This window comes from Amphiura filiformis, chromosome 3 (genome assembly GCF_039555335.1).
Source record: "Amphiura filiformis chromosome 3, Afil_fr2py, whole genome shotgun sequence".
NCBI lineage: Eukaryota > Metazoa > Echinodermata > Ophiuroidea > Amphilepidida > Amphiuridae > Amphiura > Amphiura filiformis.
The window spans coordinates 31,404,437-31,426,594 of NC_092630.1; the positions used below are offsets into that span (position 1 = coordinate 31,404,437).

The window sequence follows — 22,158 nt, forward strand, 5'->3', positions numbered from 1 at the left end:
TACCCAATTTTACAGTACAAAATAGACAAAACTCATTTATTTATTTTTTCAAAATGCACGCAAAGCGTGCCGCAATTTCAATTTTGAGGACTTAAATTGTTAAAAAAAGGGGTATTCAGTGTAGACTACTGAAAAAAAATGGGCTCATTGGGTGTAGGATTTGCCAAAAATACAGTCAATATACTTCAATGGGAGTGCTCCCCCCCCTCTGACTATGAACACTCCCTTAGCGTAATCATTTAACAGCGGGTCTCAAAACGGGAGTCAAATTTATTTTCACAAAAAAGAAGGAGTCATTATAGAAAACACATATGTTTCATTCAATTTAGGCCTAATTGTTTAAAAATTGTTACATGCTGACAAAAGTATATATTCTCGTCTCGTTTTTTTTTTAATGATTTTCATAATTTAACACAGAATACAAAAAAAACAACTCACGGAAAAAATAAGATTGTCTGAAAAATCAACTGATGTCAAAATCAACAATTGTCTGAAAAATCAACTGATTTTACCACACATGTGTTACCCCCCCCACACACACACACACACACACCACCACCGACAAACCACAGGGGCCTATTTTGCTAATAGCCTACATTTTTGTATTCCGTGTGACTGGCATGCATATCCCGGCAACGAGCAACATCAACACTAATTTTAAAGACATTAGACCAATTTGAAATTTTGATCCCTCATGTGACCCCCTACGCCTAAACCCCAAAGACTTCAATATTACCATGGCCTAAGTGGGGGGCAAGCATTTTTGGCAGGTCGAAAGGGGCCGGGGTCAAGCAATTTTGGCAGGTCGAAAGGGGGCAAGCGATTTTTGGCACAGATTTTTTGGGCACCGTTTCTACATTACACCCTAAAAAGATGTAGGAAAACATTAGGAACACATTCAAATATGCAAAATTTCCTGCTCGCTGCGCTCGCATTAGGCCTATATGAGGTTTTTTAAAACCTCATATAGGCCTTATTAAAATAAGGTTTTAAATTCAGGTTCCCCAAAATCTTGCATGTGTAAGGGGGGCAAAGGTTATTTGGCACGGCAAAAGGGATCGGAGGGAGCAAACCCGGGGGGGGGGGGAAGCGTTTTTTGGCACAGCCAGCCAAGCGAGACCATTTTGAGAATTCACCACCCGGGGGTACTTGCACCACCCCTAAGAGCCCGGGCAAAAGAGTCAGTGAAATCATCACCAGTCTTGGTCTTCAAAATATAATGTTATACCGTAAACGTTCGCCTAATGGCGCTTTTGGATTCTTAGAAATGTGAGAGCGCCATCCTTGTAAAATCTCAACAGCATTAAGGATACGTGTATGTTAAATTGAGCAACCTGGACATAATGCCTCAGAAAAAAATATCGTGACATGACCCAATACTTTAGGTCACTAGGTTAGTTGCTAGAGCAGCAAATGTTTTGGGGTTTCTTCAGGTATTCTTTCTCAAAGTGCCATTGGACTTAATTTGTAAATCGATTAATACGTTATAGGTAACTTATTTTGGTAAATCTTTTTATAATATTGTAATTTCTTCATATTTTTTTAATATTCTTCAATTCAAAATTACACCCTTCTATTGTCTGACCCGTTAGCTCAGTCGGTAGAGGGTGCGTCTTGAATGGTGAATGGTACTTGTTCGAATCTTGATTTATGCCCCCACTTTTATGTGAAGAAGGGTCAAGAAATGTTTTTGGATTTTGTCCCCATTTTACGAACGAGTATTGTGAATTTTTTTTTGGTTTAATTTTAATTTTCTTATTGTTTTAGATAAATAGGCACTGCGAACAAACGGCAACAAAACCGCTGACAAAATTTGCTCCACCTGCTACCTATCAATGCGTGATATATTCCACTACATTTAACAGTTTTAACTGTGACCTTTAAAAAATAGAACCACCTCAATGTTTCAAATTGTGTAACTACATTACTTTATTCATTTATGCATTATAAATGATCAGCTATTTTTTCTTTTCTTAAAAGGATCGAACCCAAGTAGATCAGACCATTGATCATAACTATCAGACCACGAGTACTCCGTGATGGTATCGGAACCAAGCACTGTTTGTATAGCGATCATTACGATCACCCTATTTTGGTATGCCTTTTTTGTGTACTGATTCTTTCGATCGTGGTTCATTACTTAAGCGCGTGATCCCGTTGACATAGTAACATTACGTAACTTCGATACCAGTGCACATAATATGGAAAGCCATTAGGGTATTGTGTGCCTTCCAAAGCGCCTTATTGTGTTGTGGAATCCAAGCCAGTATTCAATGATAGCCTTGCGTTTATCGATTGGTTCCAAACAAAGGATTTGAACCGGTTTACATGGATAGCCTCCCATAGTGCAGTCCATTCAATCAAATGTTGTCATCAACCTATTTGATCGTAGTGCATTTTGTTATGTGTGTGAGACGAACTGTCGCGGTAGATGCAATCATGCTTTGGTTGAATGCATTTGAGTAGTCCGCCATATTTACGGGATGATACGTCATATGCACAGCCTCTATTCAGTTGGTCGTTGTATGATTTTGTTCGTTCACTCATTCAAATTTTATTTATATCATTTGAAGACTGAGCCTATTATGATACATCCTCCGTGGAAGAGTTTCAAACAAATATAGCTAGGGATTATTGGGGCAGAGGTTATCTTTTGAATCCTCTTAGAGGGCTATCATTTTTTCTAAAGGGGGTCCCAAATTTACAAAAAGTCTGCGTCAATAAAATTGCGCACCCCCCCCCTATTTCGGCAACAAAATTTTATGATCCCAAACCCCAAAATTGTATTGAAATCAGTCTTTTGAATAAAATAACACACTTTCTGTGGTCATCGTGTGACTCTCTACATTTTGGTCATAAAACATTTTATGACCCCCTCCTATTATTCTTTCCAAGACTTTATGACCCCCGTATATTTGGGACCCCCCCCCTTTCGAATAAAATGATATACCCCTTATGACCACTGATGCATAGGCAATGACACTCGCGCGAATCGAAAGACTTGTCGCACGCGACAGTTCGTCTCACACACATAACAAATGCCTATAGGCCTACAACACAATCAAATAGGTTCATTACAACATTTGATTGAATGGATTGAGTTACTCTAAAATGAAACGATAAAAACAAAGAATCATGAAAAAGACACATACAAGATAAAATAATAAAATTATATAAATCATGTTAAAGATAAAATCAAGAAAATAGAGAATAAAATTTCCTCAAATCAGAAAAAAAAACATTGACAGACATCATAATCTGTCAGAAATTACTGCATGAGATTCGAACCATCAATCTTCTCCACAAGTTATCTTTATCCTCGCACTATAGACTAATGCTCTGCTCGCTAGGCCACAACGTATCAGGTGAATGATTATCGCATTATCATGAACAAGTTTGTTCGATCTTGTTCATAATTGTATGTGTCGATAGGTTTCACCCTTTAACTACACGTACCCTTAATGCTCAGTGATAATAGTCGGCTTTTACAGAGATGGCGCTCTCTCATTTCCATGAACTCCAGAGCGCCATTAGGCGAACGTTTACGGTATTAAGCTGAATTTATACTCGATCGCCGAGCGATGCGATTAATCGCTTTTGAAAAAGCGATTTGCAATCGCCGAATTTTGCGATGCATCGCCCGTCGCTTTTGCATTTATACTTATCACGGCGATAGCGATTGCAGACGACAATTAAAATATTCTAAATGCCACAAAATACATTTTTAAAACTCAGTTGCTGTTAATAATTATTGCTTTGAATTAATTCAGCACCAAAAGTTAATAATCGAGAAAGATAAATTAATTAGCAAAATAATAGATCCAGTTGGTTGCACATGATTGGTTGATGCATTCACGTGTCAAGCGATATCGCTGGGAAGTTGAGATTTCTTCAACTTGCAAAAGCGACGTCGTTTTTGCCTCCGCGATTTGAATCGATTGATCGGCTTGACGCTCTGGAAATGTAAGTAAACATTGAGCATGCGTGAAAATCGCTTTTCTGCAAAAGCGATCGAGTATAGCTGGTTTCATACTTTCTGCCGCTTGCCGCTGAGCGGCATGACGCTTCATCATGCCGCTTGTACTTTTCTGCAAGCGGAGCGGCACACCGCTAAGCGGCAGCGGCATGACTCTGAAAGCTACTCTTGCCGCTCAGCACCGCTCCAAAATCGTATTTTGTTCTCATACGTCAGAGCGGCACCGCTCCGAGTTGACTTGAATTCAACTCCCAGCGGTGCTGCCGCCGCGGCAAAGCGGTGGGGTGATCGATATATCGGCTTGCCGCTGGTCACCGCTAGCGTTTTTAGTGAGATTGCGCAGTGAAGTAAAATCATCTTCAGAGCGGCAAAGCGGCAAGCGGCAGGAAAGTATGAAACCAGCATATAAATTCAGCTTTAGCCTACACACACTGAGTTGTTCACGATCCTGGAGAAATGGTGGAGGGGAATTGATTTTGGGACGAGTTGGTCCGAGCCGAGCTAATCCGTGACACGCGAGTCGGAAATTTTGACCCCAACTTCAAAAGGTCATGAAAGCTTAAAAAATGGCATGTTGTTTTGCTGTCGGTTTATGCGCTCAAAATGTGTGATTCAAGAAAAATCACTGTGACCGTGAAGAAAACTACTGATTTGAAAATCGGTGCAAAAGATAAATGCGGTGTATCAGTTTATGATGTGCTGTTCTCCAATGTTCACTGCTTTGATGTAAGTGTATTGTAAGCTTACCACTAAATAAAATGATTAGTCTTGATTAGAGTACCTCTGGGCTCTGTCATGTACGCATATTGGTCTGTATTGTAAAGTAGTCTGAGATTGACAAGTTCATGTCGAAATTGTTGTATTACTACAGTCAGTGGCGAACGTCATAGGGGCATCGGAACGAATGGCGGGGCACATGCCCCCCCCCATCGATCTGAAATCTATATAATAAAAGGAAGTCGCTAAATCTTGTTCGCGAATAGACTCAGAGATGATTTCACTTTCAGCTCTAATTTATTCGTACATTGATCGGGTACATATTGCCATTAAACCATCTGACGCTCATTTTTGCAAAACTATTCAATCACTATGGAAATAACAAAAAAAATGTTCGGTTGCTAGGCCGTTGAGGTCAATAACCTTACGGCTCAGGTCATGACCAAAAACGCGTCAAATGCACGCGCGCGATTAGTGGCGAGTCACGCACCCTGACACGTAGGCCTACTGCGTCTGGGTTTATAGGTCGCGCGCCGCAGAGGGTTGTCTGATGGTCTGAGGAGGGGGTGGTGTCCACTCAGAATTGAACACTTGATCAAAATAAAGGCCTAGGCCTAATTGAAGCCATTTCGGGGATCATTTTTGTTTTGTCATTGCTTTAAAGTGTACAGGTGTCCAAAACAGAAGCCAAACGGACACTTCTTTATCGCATGAGGGGGTATCAAGGGGGGGTGCTGAGTATTTGAAAAAAAAATCAAAATAAAGGCTCAATTGAAGCACCATTTTGACACTAATGTTGTTATCATCGTTTAAAACGTAAGTGTACAGCTGTCCGAAGCAGAAGCAAAACGGACACTTCTTAATACCCAGGGGGGGTGGCCCCCTGAGTAGGCCCTATTTGAAAAAAATTCAAAATAAATTGAAGCTATTTCGCGACGACTTTGACACTATAATAGTTGTTATCGGATGTCCAAAACAAGCTTCTTATCAATACGTGGAGGGAGGGTGTCTGATGGAGGGTGCGCCGGGAGGGGAGGGGGCACTCGAATATGAAAGTAACGTACCTGTCCCTACCAGAGTATGACACTAGGGGTCTATCAAGGCGATTATGGTAAAAAAGGGGTCATTCAGTGGGGGGGGTGAGAACGCTAAAATTCAGTGCCATTAACCGTAAAATATAACTTTCTGGGCAACGTTTTGTGAAAATTTGCCTTTTGAAACTGAAATTGCTACAAAATGTTAAATTTGTTCACAATGCGCGCGAAGCGCCTAAAATATTTGCAGATTTGGTGTAAATTTCTATTAAAAAATAGGGGGTCATTGGGTGTAAGCTGGTGAAAAAAGGGGTCATTAGGTGACAGATTTGCAAAATAAATCTGAGGGATTGAGTGAGTAAACAACATTATCACAGATCTGGATATTACTTAAATAAAAGTTTAGCTTCTTACATGACAGGAGCTAACGAGCTAACATGATTATCAACATCTGATTATTACTGGATGAATAATCTACACCAAGACAGCATGATTATCATCACCGTTGACTCCGTTTACTAAACACTTCCGCTTACTAACCGCTCCCGTTTACTCAACTAGTGGGGACAAATGGCCGAAAACCGCTTGTGTCCCCCCCATCATGGTCGGTGCCCCCCAATCATGGTCGGTGCCCCCCCAATATGATGACCCACGCTACGCCACTGACTACAGTGAATTGTTTATTTCTAGTGGTCGAAGTATGTGTACTGTACTCGCTGGTGATCGATGATCGTGTAGTAGAAGTGGCGAGGTCTCCTGCCCTTCATGCCCTTTATACGCACCAACGACCAATGGGTAAACTGTCTTGTTGTCAAGACTGTTGATCAGCCAATCAGCGTGATTATTTAGCGCCTGTGTTTTTACGCTCGTGTACGTATGCGATCAGGGTTTTCTTTTTAACCTTTTTAGCGAAGAGGTATTTTCAAATTTTTTGGACCCTTTCAATTGTGAATTTTTCCTTGGAAAGGGTTCAAAACATTGCCGAACAGGTATTTTTATTTTAGAAACCATTTTTTATTAACAGTGTGTGTGTTTTTGGAGTACCCGATTTCATCTGCGAACTGGGGGCTGCGGGCACTCCCACATTGGAGGAGATGTGTATAGGCCATTAAGACCCCCACCTTTGCCCTTTCAGCATCCCTGTCACCAAAAGACCCCATACTTTGGTATGAGCACATGGCCAGCAATCCAAAGACCCCTTTTTCCATTCGATATGTCGCCCAGAGTCAAAGACTTGGGCCAGAGTCAAATGACTCTGGCCAGAGTTGGGCCAGAGTCAAAAGACAGGTCTCGAAAATTGAATTTTTAGTTCTAAATGGCTTCTGGCTTTGTTATTTCAAAAGAAATAAAAAATCAGTGATAGATCATCATCTGAGTCGTTGCTGTTCAATGGAAAAATAAATTAATATTTTTTAAATTTAGGGGGTCATTCACCCCCGATTGGGGGTTAACGCTACCTCTGGGCCCAGACCCCATTTTAAAAAGGGTCATATTCTCACCCAATGCCGCCGATAGATCTAAACAGCTCGTCTCTCACCCAATGACCCCATAATTTTGCCTTATAATGTAAAAGCGATACCAATTGCCATAATTACCATTTCCCCGTTTACTTATTAGTTCCCATTTACTGACCGCTGCCGTGAACTCATCTATAGTGAGAATTCCAATTGAATGAACGCAGCTTTCAATAGCGTGACGATTTTTGCGTACACCGTGCGATGTACACCAGCGTGTGCGACTGTGCGTGAGAAACGCGGTAGTGAATCCAACCATGCCAACGCACTCGTGATTGGTTAGCATTGTATCCAAGGTCGTGCGTTCGCGTTGTAGTTTGAAATATGTGATATACGATCACGGTTGTATCGAGTACAGCTGTTGAAAGCTGCGTTCATTCAATTGGAATTCTTACTATAGCGGGGACCCGTGCAAATTATTTTGAGATATAGATAGAAGGAAAGGCATAGAGAGGGAAAGAATGAAATAGAAAGAAGTTAGGAAATGGTGTGAGCAAATGAGAGAGATAGAATGACTTGAGGTACCCGAGTATGTATTATCTTCACACCTGCAATCTTTTTCTTAATCTAATAATCTTAGCCTTGAAATCATTAGAATGTCGTAATTAATGTTATTGACACATTAATTGTATATTCCAGCTTGGGGAGGTCACATTCAAAAACAACTATACAGCATTTCTGTCCATGAAAGTAAAACTCCGAGATGGAAATAACAAAGGTAGGTTTGACTGGCATGACTGCAGGTTACTGCATTCAGCACTTGACATTCAATCATGCACCCTACATTTACCCTGGGTGGTCAGTGGCATCTAGGATTTGTCACATGAGAGGGGGAAAGACGACTTTCAAGGGGGGACATGTTACGAAAATGGTCTTGTCCAATGACACAATATGTTGGGTCGTTTTTCATTTTTTAATGAAAAAGCATGGTGCTACAATTGCTGAAAATGACAATTACAGAATCAACCAAGGCACAAATAATTTGTATTAGTGTGTGTGATTTGTTTTACTAATAAGGAAAATAGGATAGGTACTTTACAGGTTGAAATCAGTGCTTGTCATTGGCTGATATATCGTGCTGCTTGCCACAGCAGCAAGTGGCATATCTGACAGGAACTTTATAAGGCAGGAAGAATTTTTTTCTTCTCCTTTTCTCTTTGTGTTAATTCACACTATAAAATTGTTGAAAATTATAATATAAAAGGTCCTAAGAAGGACAAATCAACTTAGGGGTGGTGCAATAATTATGTGTACCCGGGGGTGAATTCTCAAAATGGTCTGCCAAAAATCGCCCCCCCTCTGGCCGTGCCAAAAATCTTTGCCCCCCCTTTCGACGTGCCAAAAACCTTTGCCCCCCCCTTCGCAAAGCGCATGCATTACCTGACTTTACAACTGAGACAGACTTGGCAAATGACTTTGTCAAGTTCTTCCACAACAAGGTCCGCGATCTTGAAATAAACTTGATAACATAGTGCCTCCGGAAATCTCCGTTGATATCAATGACACGTGTGATGTTACGTTCTCACGTTTAATCCGGTCACTGAGGATGACATCAGGACACTTATCAGCCAGTCAACGTCTGCCTCTTGTAGTCTCGATCCAATACCAACGAGCCTTCTGAAGAGTTGCTTGGATTCAGTACTACCCCATATAACTCACATTGTGAACAGCTCTTTGTCTTCAGGTGTGATACCAGAGACGCTTAAGTCCGCGCAGGTCAAGCCGTTGTTGAAGAAACATGGCCTGGATCGAACGATTTCACGAACTACCGCCCGATATCAAATCTCAAATTTCTCTTCAAGACCATTGAGAAAGCTGCTGCGAGTCAACTGAAAGACTACCTTGATACTCATGGTTTGCACGATCCCAAGCAGTCCGCGTGATCGCAAGCACCATAGTACGGAGCGGCATTAATTCGCATTCAAACCGATCTTCTGAAGGCTGTGGACAAACACCAGGAAGCCATTCTAGTGTTGATTGATTACTCCGCAGCATTCGACACCATCGACCATCAGATCATTCTCAAACGCCTGCGGAATCGCTATGGTATTGTTGACACGCCATTGAAATGGTTTGAATCCTATCTTATGGGCCGCGTACAATCTGTTGATATTGCAGGCGCTTTATCGGATCCTTGTGTGTTGGAGGAGGGTGTTCCTCAAGGGTCAGTGTTTGGACCTACCATATTTACAATGTATTCTGCTCCAATCGGTGATATTATCAGTGCCCATGGTGTTGAGTATATGAAATTTGCTGATGACTCACAGCTCTATCTGATTCTAAAGCCGTCGGAAAGATCAGACGCTCTTTTACGGATGGAGAAATGCATATCTGATGTACGTTCGTGGAGTATTGGTGATAAGCTCATGTTTAATGACTCGAAGGTGATTCATGTCTCTTCTAAGTTCATGCATTCTCCTCCATTTCGAAGGTGTCGATTGGTGAGTCTCTCATCGGCGTCAGTTGCTCCGCCAAAAACCTGGGAGTTATTTTCAATCATACTATGGACATGAAGGATCATGTTAAAGCAGCTGTTCGGGCAGCTTCGTTTGCTATCTATAAGATCGGGCAGCTTGCTAAGTACCTGGATCGCGATTCCATCGAGCGACTGGTCCATGCGTTTGTTTCGTCGCGACTTGACTTGTGCAATAGCTTATTATACGGACTACCCGCAACTGAAATTGAGAAACTGCAGAGAATTCAAAATGCTGCGGCTAGACTCATCACACGCACTAAAAAATACGACCATATCACCCCAATCCTTCACCATCTGCACTGGCTCCCAGTTCGTCTTCGTATCACCTACAAAATTGCACTCATGACTTTCAAGAGTCTCCATGGAATGTCACCTGGTTACATCAATGAACTCATTTCTCGCCATAATCCTTCACGCACACTTCGCTCCTCATCTGCACATTTCCTTAAACGCCCGGACATTCACAAAACCGTCACATATGGCAACAGATCTTTCAGTGTAGCTGCACCTACCATCTGGAATGCTCTGTCGGCAGACATTCGCAGCATCTCGTCTCTGCAGAATTTTAAAACATGTTTAAAGACTCATCTTTTCAAACTGTCGTTTAATTATTGTACTTAATTTAAGATGATGTAACCTTATTTTTATGATATTTCTGTACAGCTGGTTTGTACTTTTAAATAATTTGTATGTTCTTGCTTTTATGTATTTTGTTCTGTAAAGCGCTTAGTGAATTTGTTTTTTGTTGTCAGGCGCTCAAAAATATATTTTATTATTATTATTATTACACATGCAAGATTTTGGGGAACCCAATTTAAAACCTTAAATTGTCTCATCATATAGTGCGGCGAAATGAGCAGGAAATTTTGCATATTTGAGCGTGTTCCGAAGGTTTTCCTACGTCTTTTAGGGCGTAATATAGAAACGGTGCCCAAAATATCTGTGCCAAAAATTGCTTGCCCCCCCTTTTGACCTGCCAAAAATCGCTTGACCCCCCTTTTGACCTGCCAAAAATGTTTGCCCCCCACTTTTGGCCTGCCAAAAAATCTTTGCCCCCCCTATAATTCACCCCCCGGGGGGGTACACATAATTATTGCACCACCCCTTAAGATTATACCCCTACTATGGGGAATTATCTCTACACTCCTTTGTGCTTCAATTCAACTTATAATCAAGTTAAGTATTTCTTGGCCAAACTGGAACACTCAACACTGTGAATGCTAGTGGCTCCGCGATAAACTCGAATATAGCGCGGTACAGAAGAAAGTATACATGCGCCTTACACTGCGTACACACTTAGTACACTACATGGACGCCATTTAATTTGATTATAGGTGAAGTTAGGTCACTAAAGAATTGAATTTAAGGCACTTCTTAGGACACTACTTCACTTAACAAAGGCAATCACTTCACTTTTAGGACAGCCACTTCACTTCAAGTGTGTTTCCTTGGAGTGAAGTGGTTCCATTATTATGTGAAGTGGGTGTCCTAAAAAGTGCCCTAAATTCAATTCTTTAGTGACCTAATTTCACCTAAGTTGAATTGAGGCACAAAGGAGTGAAGTGATTTGTCCTTCTTAGGACCTTTTATTTTTTACAGTTATGTGCATGTGTTTTTGATGATTTCCTCTAAATGCCAGGTGATGATATGTGAAAAGTATTAGTGTTGTTATTGTATCCATAGATAGCAGTTGGCAGACTTGTATAAGGAACTACCAGTTGATGCCCAATCCACACTGTGAAACAGGCAGTCAAGATTACTTCACCATTACCAGAAAACATGTAAGTTAAATGTCCTGATAGCCTAGGGATGCTGTTCCTTTCCATTTTAACGCGGCTGTGTACTCTAGCCATTGTTTCTTTCTCAAAATTAAGTTTTTATGATATGTTTGTACCTTGTTATGTTTTTTATAAATACAAGGAATGAAAATCCAGATTTGTAAACTCCAACTGCAATATTTTAAGGATTTTATTTCACTATTCCACTCGTGTTTGAAATTGAAAGGAAAGAAAATCTTTGTTGTACCAGCAAGGTACTTGCGCACAAGAACAACTCATCGTGTTGCGTATCGCGCAATTTGTTAACGCACAAATACGCGACGAATACGCGACGATTATCAGCATGCGCGGCGAATATTATGGAAACACCACGGAAGCGCTGATTTCACAAAAACCTAGTGGTCAAATGGCTCCGTTTTAGCTGATAAAATGTGGGTTTTTCAAAGTTCTTTCCCCCGATTTAAATATCAAGTTATGAATGGATTTCGCTCAAACTTCTCAAGGGGCTGTGGATTTACCCGATGTTCACGCAATATAAGTTACAAAAACGAAAACTGTTGCATTCTCCTGTGAGATTCGATGAAAGTGCAAAATGTGACCACTTTAAACTTCAACGGCCATTATTTCAATGTTCATTTTCTCGGTAAAATGACGATTTAGGTACACGATAACTCAATAAATACAGCATCTATAGGTAAGCAAATATGATCATCGTAAAAAGCATGATCGACTCAAGAAACGGTTTTCTCATTTTTTTGTATTTTGGTCTATTTCCGATTTTGGGCATCATTTTGTGCAAATAGGCGTTTTTGAATTTTAAAAAGTTCATTTTGATGCCTTATATGGTCAATATCTCAAAAAATAAGGCCAATATCAAAAAAATAAAAAAACGTTTTTGGAATGGAGCCTCAAGATTGAGCTAAAAACAAAATAAAATATTTTGCAAAGAGTGTTTTTTTTTTATGATGTACCTAACAAAGATTGCCAAAAACTCACTTTTTGTGATTTTCTTCAAAATTGTTGTTTTTACCCCAAATCTGTATTTATATTAAGATTTATTGATGTCTTGCCTTCATAAAAATGTATACTTTTATATGTTTCGCGCGAATAATTACAAAGTTATTGCACTTTTACTACATGCATGTCTGAGAGTACACAGCCACCTTAATACTGTATAAATTTTACATCCTTCATATCTCTTTGGTCATCCATTGGATGCCTGGAAGTGGTTTCAGTGTTCATTTGAATAAAGATAACTTAATAAATTTACCCAATAATATTTGTATTTGCTATCTGTTTTATAATTTTATACATAATGGTAGCCAAGTCAACAATACCATAGAAGACCCTTATAATAATTTGAACAATTACAGCTATGTGTTGATATGATAGTGGGTATAATCATAGACTCTGAAGACAGAGTCTAAGGTATAGTAAAATTGTTACATAATATCTTTTGACTGAAATAACCAATTGGTGGGTTATCCTTAGTGTAAGAGAGCACGAAATACTAATAGGATTAGGGTTAGGATTGGGGTTAGGATTTAGGGTTAGGGTTAGGATAAAGGTTAGGGTTAGGATTATAGAGTTGGGATTTGTTTGGTACTCTCTTACACGGAGGATCTATAACCCATTGGTGAATGCATCACAAAAAAACAGGTTAGATTTTATTCAGGATGTTTTAAAATGCTGGAAAAATGAGTTCAGTTGGGTACAGATTATTCCAACTCACCCTGTAGACAAAATAACAACTTACATTTGGAATAGAACGATTTTGTCAGCATGTTTAAAAAGAATGTTTGATTTTAAAGTACAATCTATTCCTTTTTCAGATGCTGTTTGAACCTGACCGTGTGAGTGCTGTACGATTGGTGTTACAGCAACCATCACCTGTATGGAATCAGTTTACTGTAGATGATGTCTGCCTTATTCCTCATAATATCAAGGTAACATTGACATTGATATGATCCAGAATATATGTGACGTGTCATGTCAAAAGCAGACACTTTTGGGCAGGATCGTAAATGGAGAAATAGCCAAAAATCTGCCCGGGTGATTTTTTCACAATTTGGGTTTGTTGCAAATTTGTGATGTTATTAATGTTAAAAATATTGTCTGATAGTTTCAGACCGAATATAACTGGCATCTTGTATTTTTTGAGACATTTTTCAAGGTAATTCCTACTCTCAACATTGTCAATAATATTTTAAAGGCTAATATCTCAATTTCCAATTTTTTAATACCATAACTTACAAACTCAATATCTTCGCTTAGGAATGTCCGATTTCATTGGGGAAAGCGGTGTTGTGGAGCAAAATTTAAGATATGTAAAAACCTCAAAATTGATAACCTGCCCAAAAGTGTCTGCTTTTGACATGACACGTCACATATTATGCACAACATATTTCATAGTGCTAGGGTTGAGCTTTGGAATGGATCATTTATTTACAATAAGATGATCATTAAGGATTAGTCTTGGACAAAAAATATAACAGATAGACCGGGTACAAGCATCAGATTGGTCCATGAAATGCGACAGGCAAAACTGCTACGCACTTACCGAGAACAATTGGCCCTCATGAATATGCGAGAATTCATAGCGTACAATACACAAGGATTTTGACTTATTTATACATGGTCTATAGTAGTCTGAGGGAAGGTTAGTGATATAATGCCAAATTGCATCCTGGGATTCTTTCAATAAAACTTCATGAGAATTCTTAATTAGGCTGCCCTCATGCCAAATAGGCATTCAAATTGCAAAGAACAAAATAAACTTATAACAAAATAATAGGTAAAATCTTGCAGAACTTGTTGTACAAGGTGATACACACTCCTCCTTGTAACATATACCAACTGAGTAGGATTTTGCACTTGCTAACTATGGGCATAACATAATGCATGAACGGATTATCAGCAGCACTGTGTAAATGCTAGATGCTTGAACTACAGGTATGTTGTAATAGGAATTCTGCTCATTATTTAGGGCCTTTACTAATACTAGGCATTTCTTTTGGTCCTCAATGCCTGGCATACATTTGATGGAGAATTCAGGCTGCAACCTGTGCCTCCAATAGTTAATTGGCCGTGTGTATAAATGACTAAATATGATCACAGATCAATTGATATGATTGGTCATTCAATTAGAAAAAGGCCTGAGTCACTCACTCATCAGCCATTCATTACATTCTACAAACTTTGTACAATTTTGTGATATCGCAGGAAGAAGCATCAGTTTCATCAGTGACAACATGGTTGCTTGAACATCAGGAAACAACAGAGAGTAAACTGACTAGAGCAAATCGACAGGTGAGTAACTTGATAGGCTCATATTATTTTGTTGTTGCTCTACCACAACAATTTCCTATGTAGTACAATCAAAGTTTTATGAAATGAAAATATTTCAATCACAGTAGTAATGTTATCTGTAGTGTTGTACTAGGGCAAATGTTATGTGTATTGGCAAGGAGATAAACATTACTGATCTACACATTTTCAAGAAACCGTAAGACTTTCATGTATATTTAGCGTTGGAGTGAACATTTCTTTTCATGAATTGCAATAGAGGCCGTCAGCCTTTCGCCATCTTGTGGGCACAAATGATACGCGGGATTCTGCGTCGGACACTACGCGCAGGGCGCAGCTTGCCACGCAGCTGTTATCACACATCACCACAGTGATTTTGCTGTTCACGCATGGAGATCGAACGACCCTCGCAGCCTGTACCCACAAGATGGTGACATATGACGTCACGCTGACAGCCTCTATTCCATTTAAATATTCTACAGAAATCACATGTAGTATGTTACTCTCGGCGAGTCATTGTGACCCTGGAGTGCAACATCATTGCGTTGAGCCAGCTGATACGCACTCACATCTATATGGTATCTTTCAACGTGTGTATAGACGAATCCAATTTCACGCATTCCTACACCTCAATGGCAGCAATAGCTGGGTCCCCGTCGGCTCCATCTCACCTAAAATGTGAAATGATGCGGCCATTCTATCACCCGTGTTACACGTAGACAAAAGAATGATGACAGTTTACAACACAAAAGAATCTAACATCGAACTTTAAGCAACTTTAATCCACCCAATTGGGCAATCACAACACCAGTTTGGTGCTGCGGTGACCAGTAATGGCTGACCAAATCCTGACCATGACTTTGCTCGTTGGATTCGTCTATACACTAGCACTTGGACCGGATGCTCATGATTTGAAGATGCACTCAATGAAATACACCAACGTCACTGATGCGAGTTAAAATACTATAGTGGCATCAACTTGATATAATTATAATATCATAACCTTCTGTTATCTTTATCAGGGTGGGCCACCTGTAGATGAAATTACTGCTGGTCTACAGCATCTATGGGCTCTAACAGAGAGAATGAAGGGAGAACAGACTAACACATCATTGGGTAGATATGATGTAAGTATGTATAGGTGGTGATCAGCAAATGGGACCCAGTACACAAAACCAGTAACATTGACATTTTGTTCAACTTTTTAGATTTTAATGTAGCTACAAATAATATAAGAAATTTGAACCTGTTTTTGATGATCATGCAATTGAGTTGCAATTATTTCACACTTACACTACTATAGGCAAAATATCTAATTCTTGATCATGAGAGCCAACTTGGGTACGCACTACGCAAAGATATTTGCATATGTATACTATGCAAGACCACACAATTACGGAGCAAGCACATCTTTTGAGAAATGACCAATCACAGTCATAGGTTGTGCGATCGTGTTATTCCACAGTACGCAGAAGGTACGGCCTCTCATGATCTAGAATTAGATATTTAACCTATAAAATGCCCTGGTGACCTCTCAATCTGTATTTTCTCAATTGAGATAATAGGTAAATTTACTGATCAAATATAGAGAGAACAATAGGAAAATATGAACTGCTTTTGATTATATTGTCAAAAATGTGCTTTTGAATTTAGGGTCAACTTAAAACTAGTATAGGTACCTGTTGTTGGCCTTATCTCAAAAAATTTGAAAATTGCGTTTATCGCATTTTGCACTAAACTCTTATTATTCTGTTGATAACTCATATTTGAATCTTTAACAGTATGCGAGATAAGAACAGATCACATTATCATGCGTGTATTGATTGAAAAAGCGGAGGGCGGCGGAAGAAGAAGAAGGCGGCAAAAACGAAAGGCGGCAAAGCGAATTAGCAAAAGAAAAAAAAGGGCAAAAAATTGAAAAAGCGTAAAAAATTCGGAAAAAAGGTTGCTTTTAGGCCTAAAATCCTTTTTTTTTACGACCGTGAAAAAAATTGGGTCAACCTTTTCGGGCTGTTAAGGAAGGGGCAGCAAATTTGTTTCTTCCTCAGCGCCCCGGGGTTGGTGCGGCTTCGGTACGCCACTGATTATACCAGCAACATTTCCACATGAAACTATTGTTTTGGTTTAAATTAGCATTTCTACTACTAGAAATGTTCCAAATACAAATTGTTCACACTATCACTACTATTTTTTGTTTTCCTTTTTATCAGGTTGATGGTAGCTATGAAATCAATCTCCTTTCCTATACATGATGACTGTTACCTGTGTGTTTGGTTTGTGACTGCTAAGGCCAGAAGATATATCATGATTGCAGAGATGATGGATGAAGAAAGTACAGCTTGGTGTTTAAGGCAAAGCAACTCAACTTCAGGGACAAGTTTTTGGCTGAAGATAACTCAAGATGTTTCCAGCATGAAACATTTGCTCATTCAAAGCATTCTGCATCTCATTGTTATTTATACTCAGGTTTGTGAACTTTGTGAACATGTCGGGCATTGTGTTATGGAATTCAGATTGGTTTTCAAAGTATATGACATTTTAGGTGAGAATATCTAAAGATCATACTTCTGAAATTGAAGTTCACTATTAGACTGGATTTCACAAAGCATTTCACTCTTTGTACGTTTAAATAAAAAGTAGCTCATTGTGAGGTTGTGAACAGTTTATACACATTGTAACTTTACAATGGGTTTCTGTTATACAAATCCCCATTACTTACGTGTCTTAATGGCTACACTTCTGTAGTAATCATTTTTTGTGGGTTGATGCATTTATATTTGCTTGGATTTTGCAACATTTTTAATGACAATTCTGTTACAAGAATAGCAAAAATCATAGACTTTTTTCTCATGTATGAAATAGGTCAGTAAATGTGTATCATCACTTGTTGGGAGTGAAATTGTACAAAATAATGCACTTGTATTGAGATGTTGATGCATCTAATGCACTCCTCCCTGTTGGGGCTTGTGTTTTGACGCATCAACATCTCAGTGCATGTGCATTATTTTGTACAATTTCACTCCCAACAAGTGATATGCATTTTTTAACCTATAAATATTTGTATTTATAATGCACAACTAATCATTCAATAAATAAATTTGAAAACAGTTGTAGCACTCCATTTTAGACCAGGTAAGACAGGGCATGATGTATGTTAGCACAGTCTACCTCGGGATCTAGCCTGTTAAAATAATAGAATGATTGAAATTAGGAAAACTTAATATATTCCTGCAGCACACAGTGTCGACTTCCTATTCGATAAATATAAATTTAATACTCCGTTGGTGAGCGACGGGCGACTGGTATTTCACCGAACGCAAGAAAAGGAGTTCTATCTGATTGGCTAGCAATCGATCGCTTAGGTCGCTTAGTAGTCAACTACAAACTCAAAACTGAGCATCGTATTCAATTCGATTGAAATCGATATTCTATTATTGCCGTAGATAAAGAGAGTGATAGTGTGTCAATAATGTTCATTGTATTGCAGCTGGATTTTACATGCATTCTTTTATATAAATTTTTTCTCAAAGAGTTGAATATGATCAAAATTTTTACTCAGGATTTCAAATTTTTACCCGCAAATTGCAGTTAAACATATCCACAGCAAAATACCGGTCCTCACTAATTAGTGTATTTAATTTCCAGTTAGTGTATTTAAGATAAAACCTGACAACAAATAAAATTTTCTTGCAATAGAAATATCATATGGGATACTGATATAGGCCGCAACCGCCACAACGTGGAGCTGCTACGCGTAGCTGACTTTTTGCTCCGTGGAGCCAAATTGACCAATCATGATCATGTTAGAGTTTTTCATTACTCGGAGGTAAAACTGACTAATTAAGTACGACTTACTCATTACGTGAAGCGAATTTATTCATTAAAAATTTGCCAGACAAGCGTCACGTAGTTGCAAGATATCCTCGGTCACGAAAGTTATGATTCAAAAAGTAGTTTATGAAAAGTACGAACTGACTTATTATTAAGATGGACATGCACTCATAAGAAACTCATACAGTATTGTACATAACTATATAGCTAGGCAGAGTGGTGGTAAACTATGCACACAGTTCTGCGATCTGCAGTGTATCGCCGGGAGCTAATTTGTATAACTTGCGCTGTGTCCCTCGCGAATTCGACCTTCAGCAAACTGCAAACCAGTTCGGATTTACTTTATATACTAGTAGTAGGCCATACATACTGTAGTTACTGTCCGTTTTCCTATACACAATACTCAGTGCGCTCACCATTGACGCGTGACCTCTACAAATAGTGTATGTTAGAAGTATAGGCCATTGCCTAGTTGAGCGTCACTACTGTGTAAAAAATAACGGCCAATATTTAAAGTATTCTCTGAAATTCTAGAAAATATAGTTTTGTAACATGTCCTAAATTTTTAGCTAATTTAGGTGTTTGGAAATATTGGTACTTTTGTACCAAAAAATATGAAGAAATTATTAAGTCATTAAGCTTCTCATTTTCAAGAACGCTGGTTAACAATAAGCAGACTATTGTCTCATTTCGTAAACAAAAGCCCACAGTATTGTTACCTTGCGTTCGCTTTATAATCGTTCACCCAACTGAAACTATAATACCAGCTCATTGCTCATTGCATAGGTAAAACAGACACAAGTGCAGTGTGTATTTAACCAGAGAAGATCTGATGTAACATAGTTGAGCCGTTTTCATTGAGTGTTATCTTGGTTTAATAGCTTTTGATAGGGTTTAAGTCCTTCAAAGGTCGTGGTGAGTTCTACTGTAGACATGACTGCATCATGATTATTTTTAAGTCAACAACATTCAACAATATGATCACCGTGATAGTATGAGAGTATCAGTACCGTGGGTGTCAGTGATCCTGGCCTGACACAGTAGACAAACAAACAAACAAACACGCATTACACATGCATGCAAGGTAACATTGACTATACACTAATCAAACAATGGTATTGATCCTGTACAACTGGTCGTGGTTTATTTACAATCGATTCATTTAAAATCCCCATAGTAAACATTAATTTTGGCAAGAGTTTTCTCTCTGGAGCGAGGATGCATCCACTGGCTCCAGCGTAATGAAAAGATCTAACATGATTGGTCAATTTAGCTCCGCTGGTTTAAAAGTAAGCTACGCGTAGCAGCTCCACGTTATGGCGGTTACGACCAGCCATATATTGATCATGCGAAAATCGTAAAACATAGAATAGAAACAGTGTGGCAGGCGCTCAAAATCTCAAATTGTATGCTTAGCCTGAGTTGCACGGCCTATCTCAAATAAAATCACCATGCGTAGTTGTTGAAAAACGTGAGGATTCATCCTACTATCACGGCAATTTTTAACACGAAGATATAGGGATGATGACGGTGTGCAGCATCCCTCAAAGAAAGTACCCAGTACTAAATGCTATACCATATCATACTGACTTGTGTAATGTTTAAGGTGTGCAAAACAGGGAAAGTGAAACTTGGATTTCTAGATATCCATTCTGATTGCTAGATTCGATTCGGCAATTGTGTTCGCATTAAAATCAATCAAATCAATATGATATGTAGTACATATGTGTATGTTTTTCAATGTGGTCACCAAGGCTGCAATCTTGTAAATAAAAATTGGTGCACTTTGTCCAAATTCTGTGCAGTTTTACATAATCATGGAAATTATGTATATTTTGTTTAGGACATCTAATAAAATGATTTACCCTTCCCTCTCTCCTGTCAATCAAATTTGGAACACTTTGGAAAACTGCTGAAGACATTGCCATTTCTCAACATTGCACAGGAAAGATGGGTGGCAGTTTTCTGTTCTTGACACCAGTGTTCCAAGACCTTTTTCCAAGATTGTAGGCAAGTTTTGATATGCAAGGGCATGTAGAACATACATTGCACATCTAAGTCAATGAAAGGAGAGGGTCTGATTCAGCATACTGAATGGGGTGAGGAGGGGGAAACTTGCCACTTTTGGTGTGAAATACTGTGACATATTGACAAACAAATTATGTATATTTTGTTTAGGAATAAACATGACATCTAATAAAATGATTTACCCTTCCCTCTCCACATCAATCAAAGTTGGAACACTTTGGAAAACTGCTGAAGACATTGCCATTTCTCAACATTGCACAGGAGAGATCGGTGGCAGTTTTCCGTTGTTGACACCAGTGTTCCAAGACCTTTTTCCAAGATCAGTCCCAGAACAACGCCAAATATGGATTAAAAGACCTTTGACCTTGGATGTACAACAGCATGTTATGATCTAATGGGAAACTGTGCACATCAACAAACACCATTTCTTTCAAAAAGGCAACGTCTGATATAATTTGAAACCACATAAATTACTAGAGTTGGTTCTTCTCTTGGATTTGGACCAAGCTTTAGAATATCGAATGTTGCGTTTTGAAATAAAACAAACCAGAAATTTATCACCCATTGTAAAAGATATGGCACATGTACCGAATACATGTACAAACATTGGCTGACCTTATGGATTTCCTGGCCCAGCCATGCTAACCACATAAGGAGATTATACGATTAACCTAGTGCAGCTATTGTCATAGCAGGGTATTATTATGTAATACTCCTGATCCATATTTGGCGTTCTCTTGGACTGAAGATTGTAGGCAAGTTTTGATATGCAAGTATGTAGAAAATACATTGTACATCTAAGTCATTGAAAGGAGAGGGTCTGATTCAGTGGCATGCTGAATGGGGTGAGGAGGGGGAAACTTGCCACTGTGGTGTGCAAACAAATCACAGCCTGCATCTTTCTTTAGGCCAGTTTTTAGACAAACATTCACCAAGTAGTGAAACAATTGCAAATTTGCTCTCCCATCTCACAGATCTGTCCTGCAAAAAAGTTATTTTGGGGACAACCACCTAGAAATATTGCCGTCTGCCTCCCCTCATCTCCGATTTCTTATTCTGGTAGTAGTAGCCAAACCGTAATTGTTGTCATTACCATACCTATGTATGGTATGGTAATGACAGGCTAAATTATGTTTTGTTTAGATTCTCTGAGCCAGAGGTGTCTCGCTGGGTTAATCCATTCATAACACACAGTATTCTATGACCTGATACATGTTTTTACCTTGAACAAATTAAATCGTCATCATGAAACTCTGCGGGTGGGTGTCGGGGTCATTCAGTCAAGGTGGAAACGGCATTATAATGAAATCGGACCCGCATCCTTTAAGTCAAAGAATATTTATAGTGTGATCAAAAGTGAAGTATTTTTATGTAGAAGGACTGACTCTGCATAACACTGTGGGAATGGTTTGTATTAGATTTTCACATGTCACATGAGGTGAGTGTGCTTTGGCAAGAGCTCAAATGTGTGGCATTTATGGAAGTGGAGACTGCCTGT

At 39.1% G+C, this 22,158-nt stretch overlaps 1 protein-coding gene across 1 annotated transcript; it reads left to right on the forward strand.

Annotated features, from left to right (window-relative positions):
- Nucleotides 1-4,497: 4,497 nt before the first annotated feature.
- On the forward strand, nucleotides 4,498-17,211 carry LOC140148366 (nicolin-1-like). Its single transcript, XM_072170292.1, has 7 exons — nucleotides 4,498-4,702; nucleotides 7,881-7,959; nucleotides 11,401-11,498; nucleotides 13,328-13,441; nucleotides 14,718-14,804; nucleotides 15,824-15,928; nucleotides 17,012-17,211. The coding sequence occupies exons 1-7, from the start codon at nucleotides 4,580-4,582 to the stop codon at nucleotides 17,051-17,053; spliced, it is 648 nt and encodes a 215-aa protein (XP_072026393.1). The 5' UTR covers nucleotides 4,498-4,579; the 3' UTR covers nucleotides 17,054-17,211.
- Nucleotides 17,212-22,158: the final 4,947 nt, after the last annotated feature.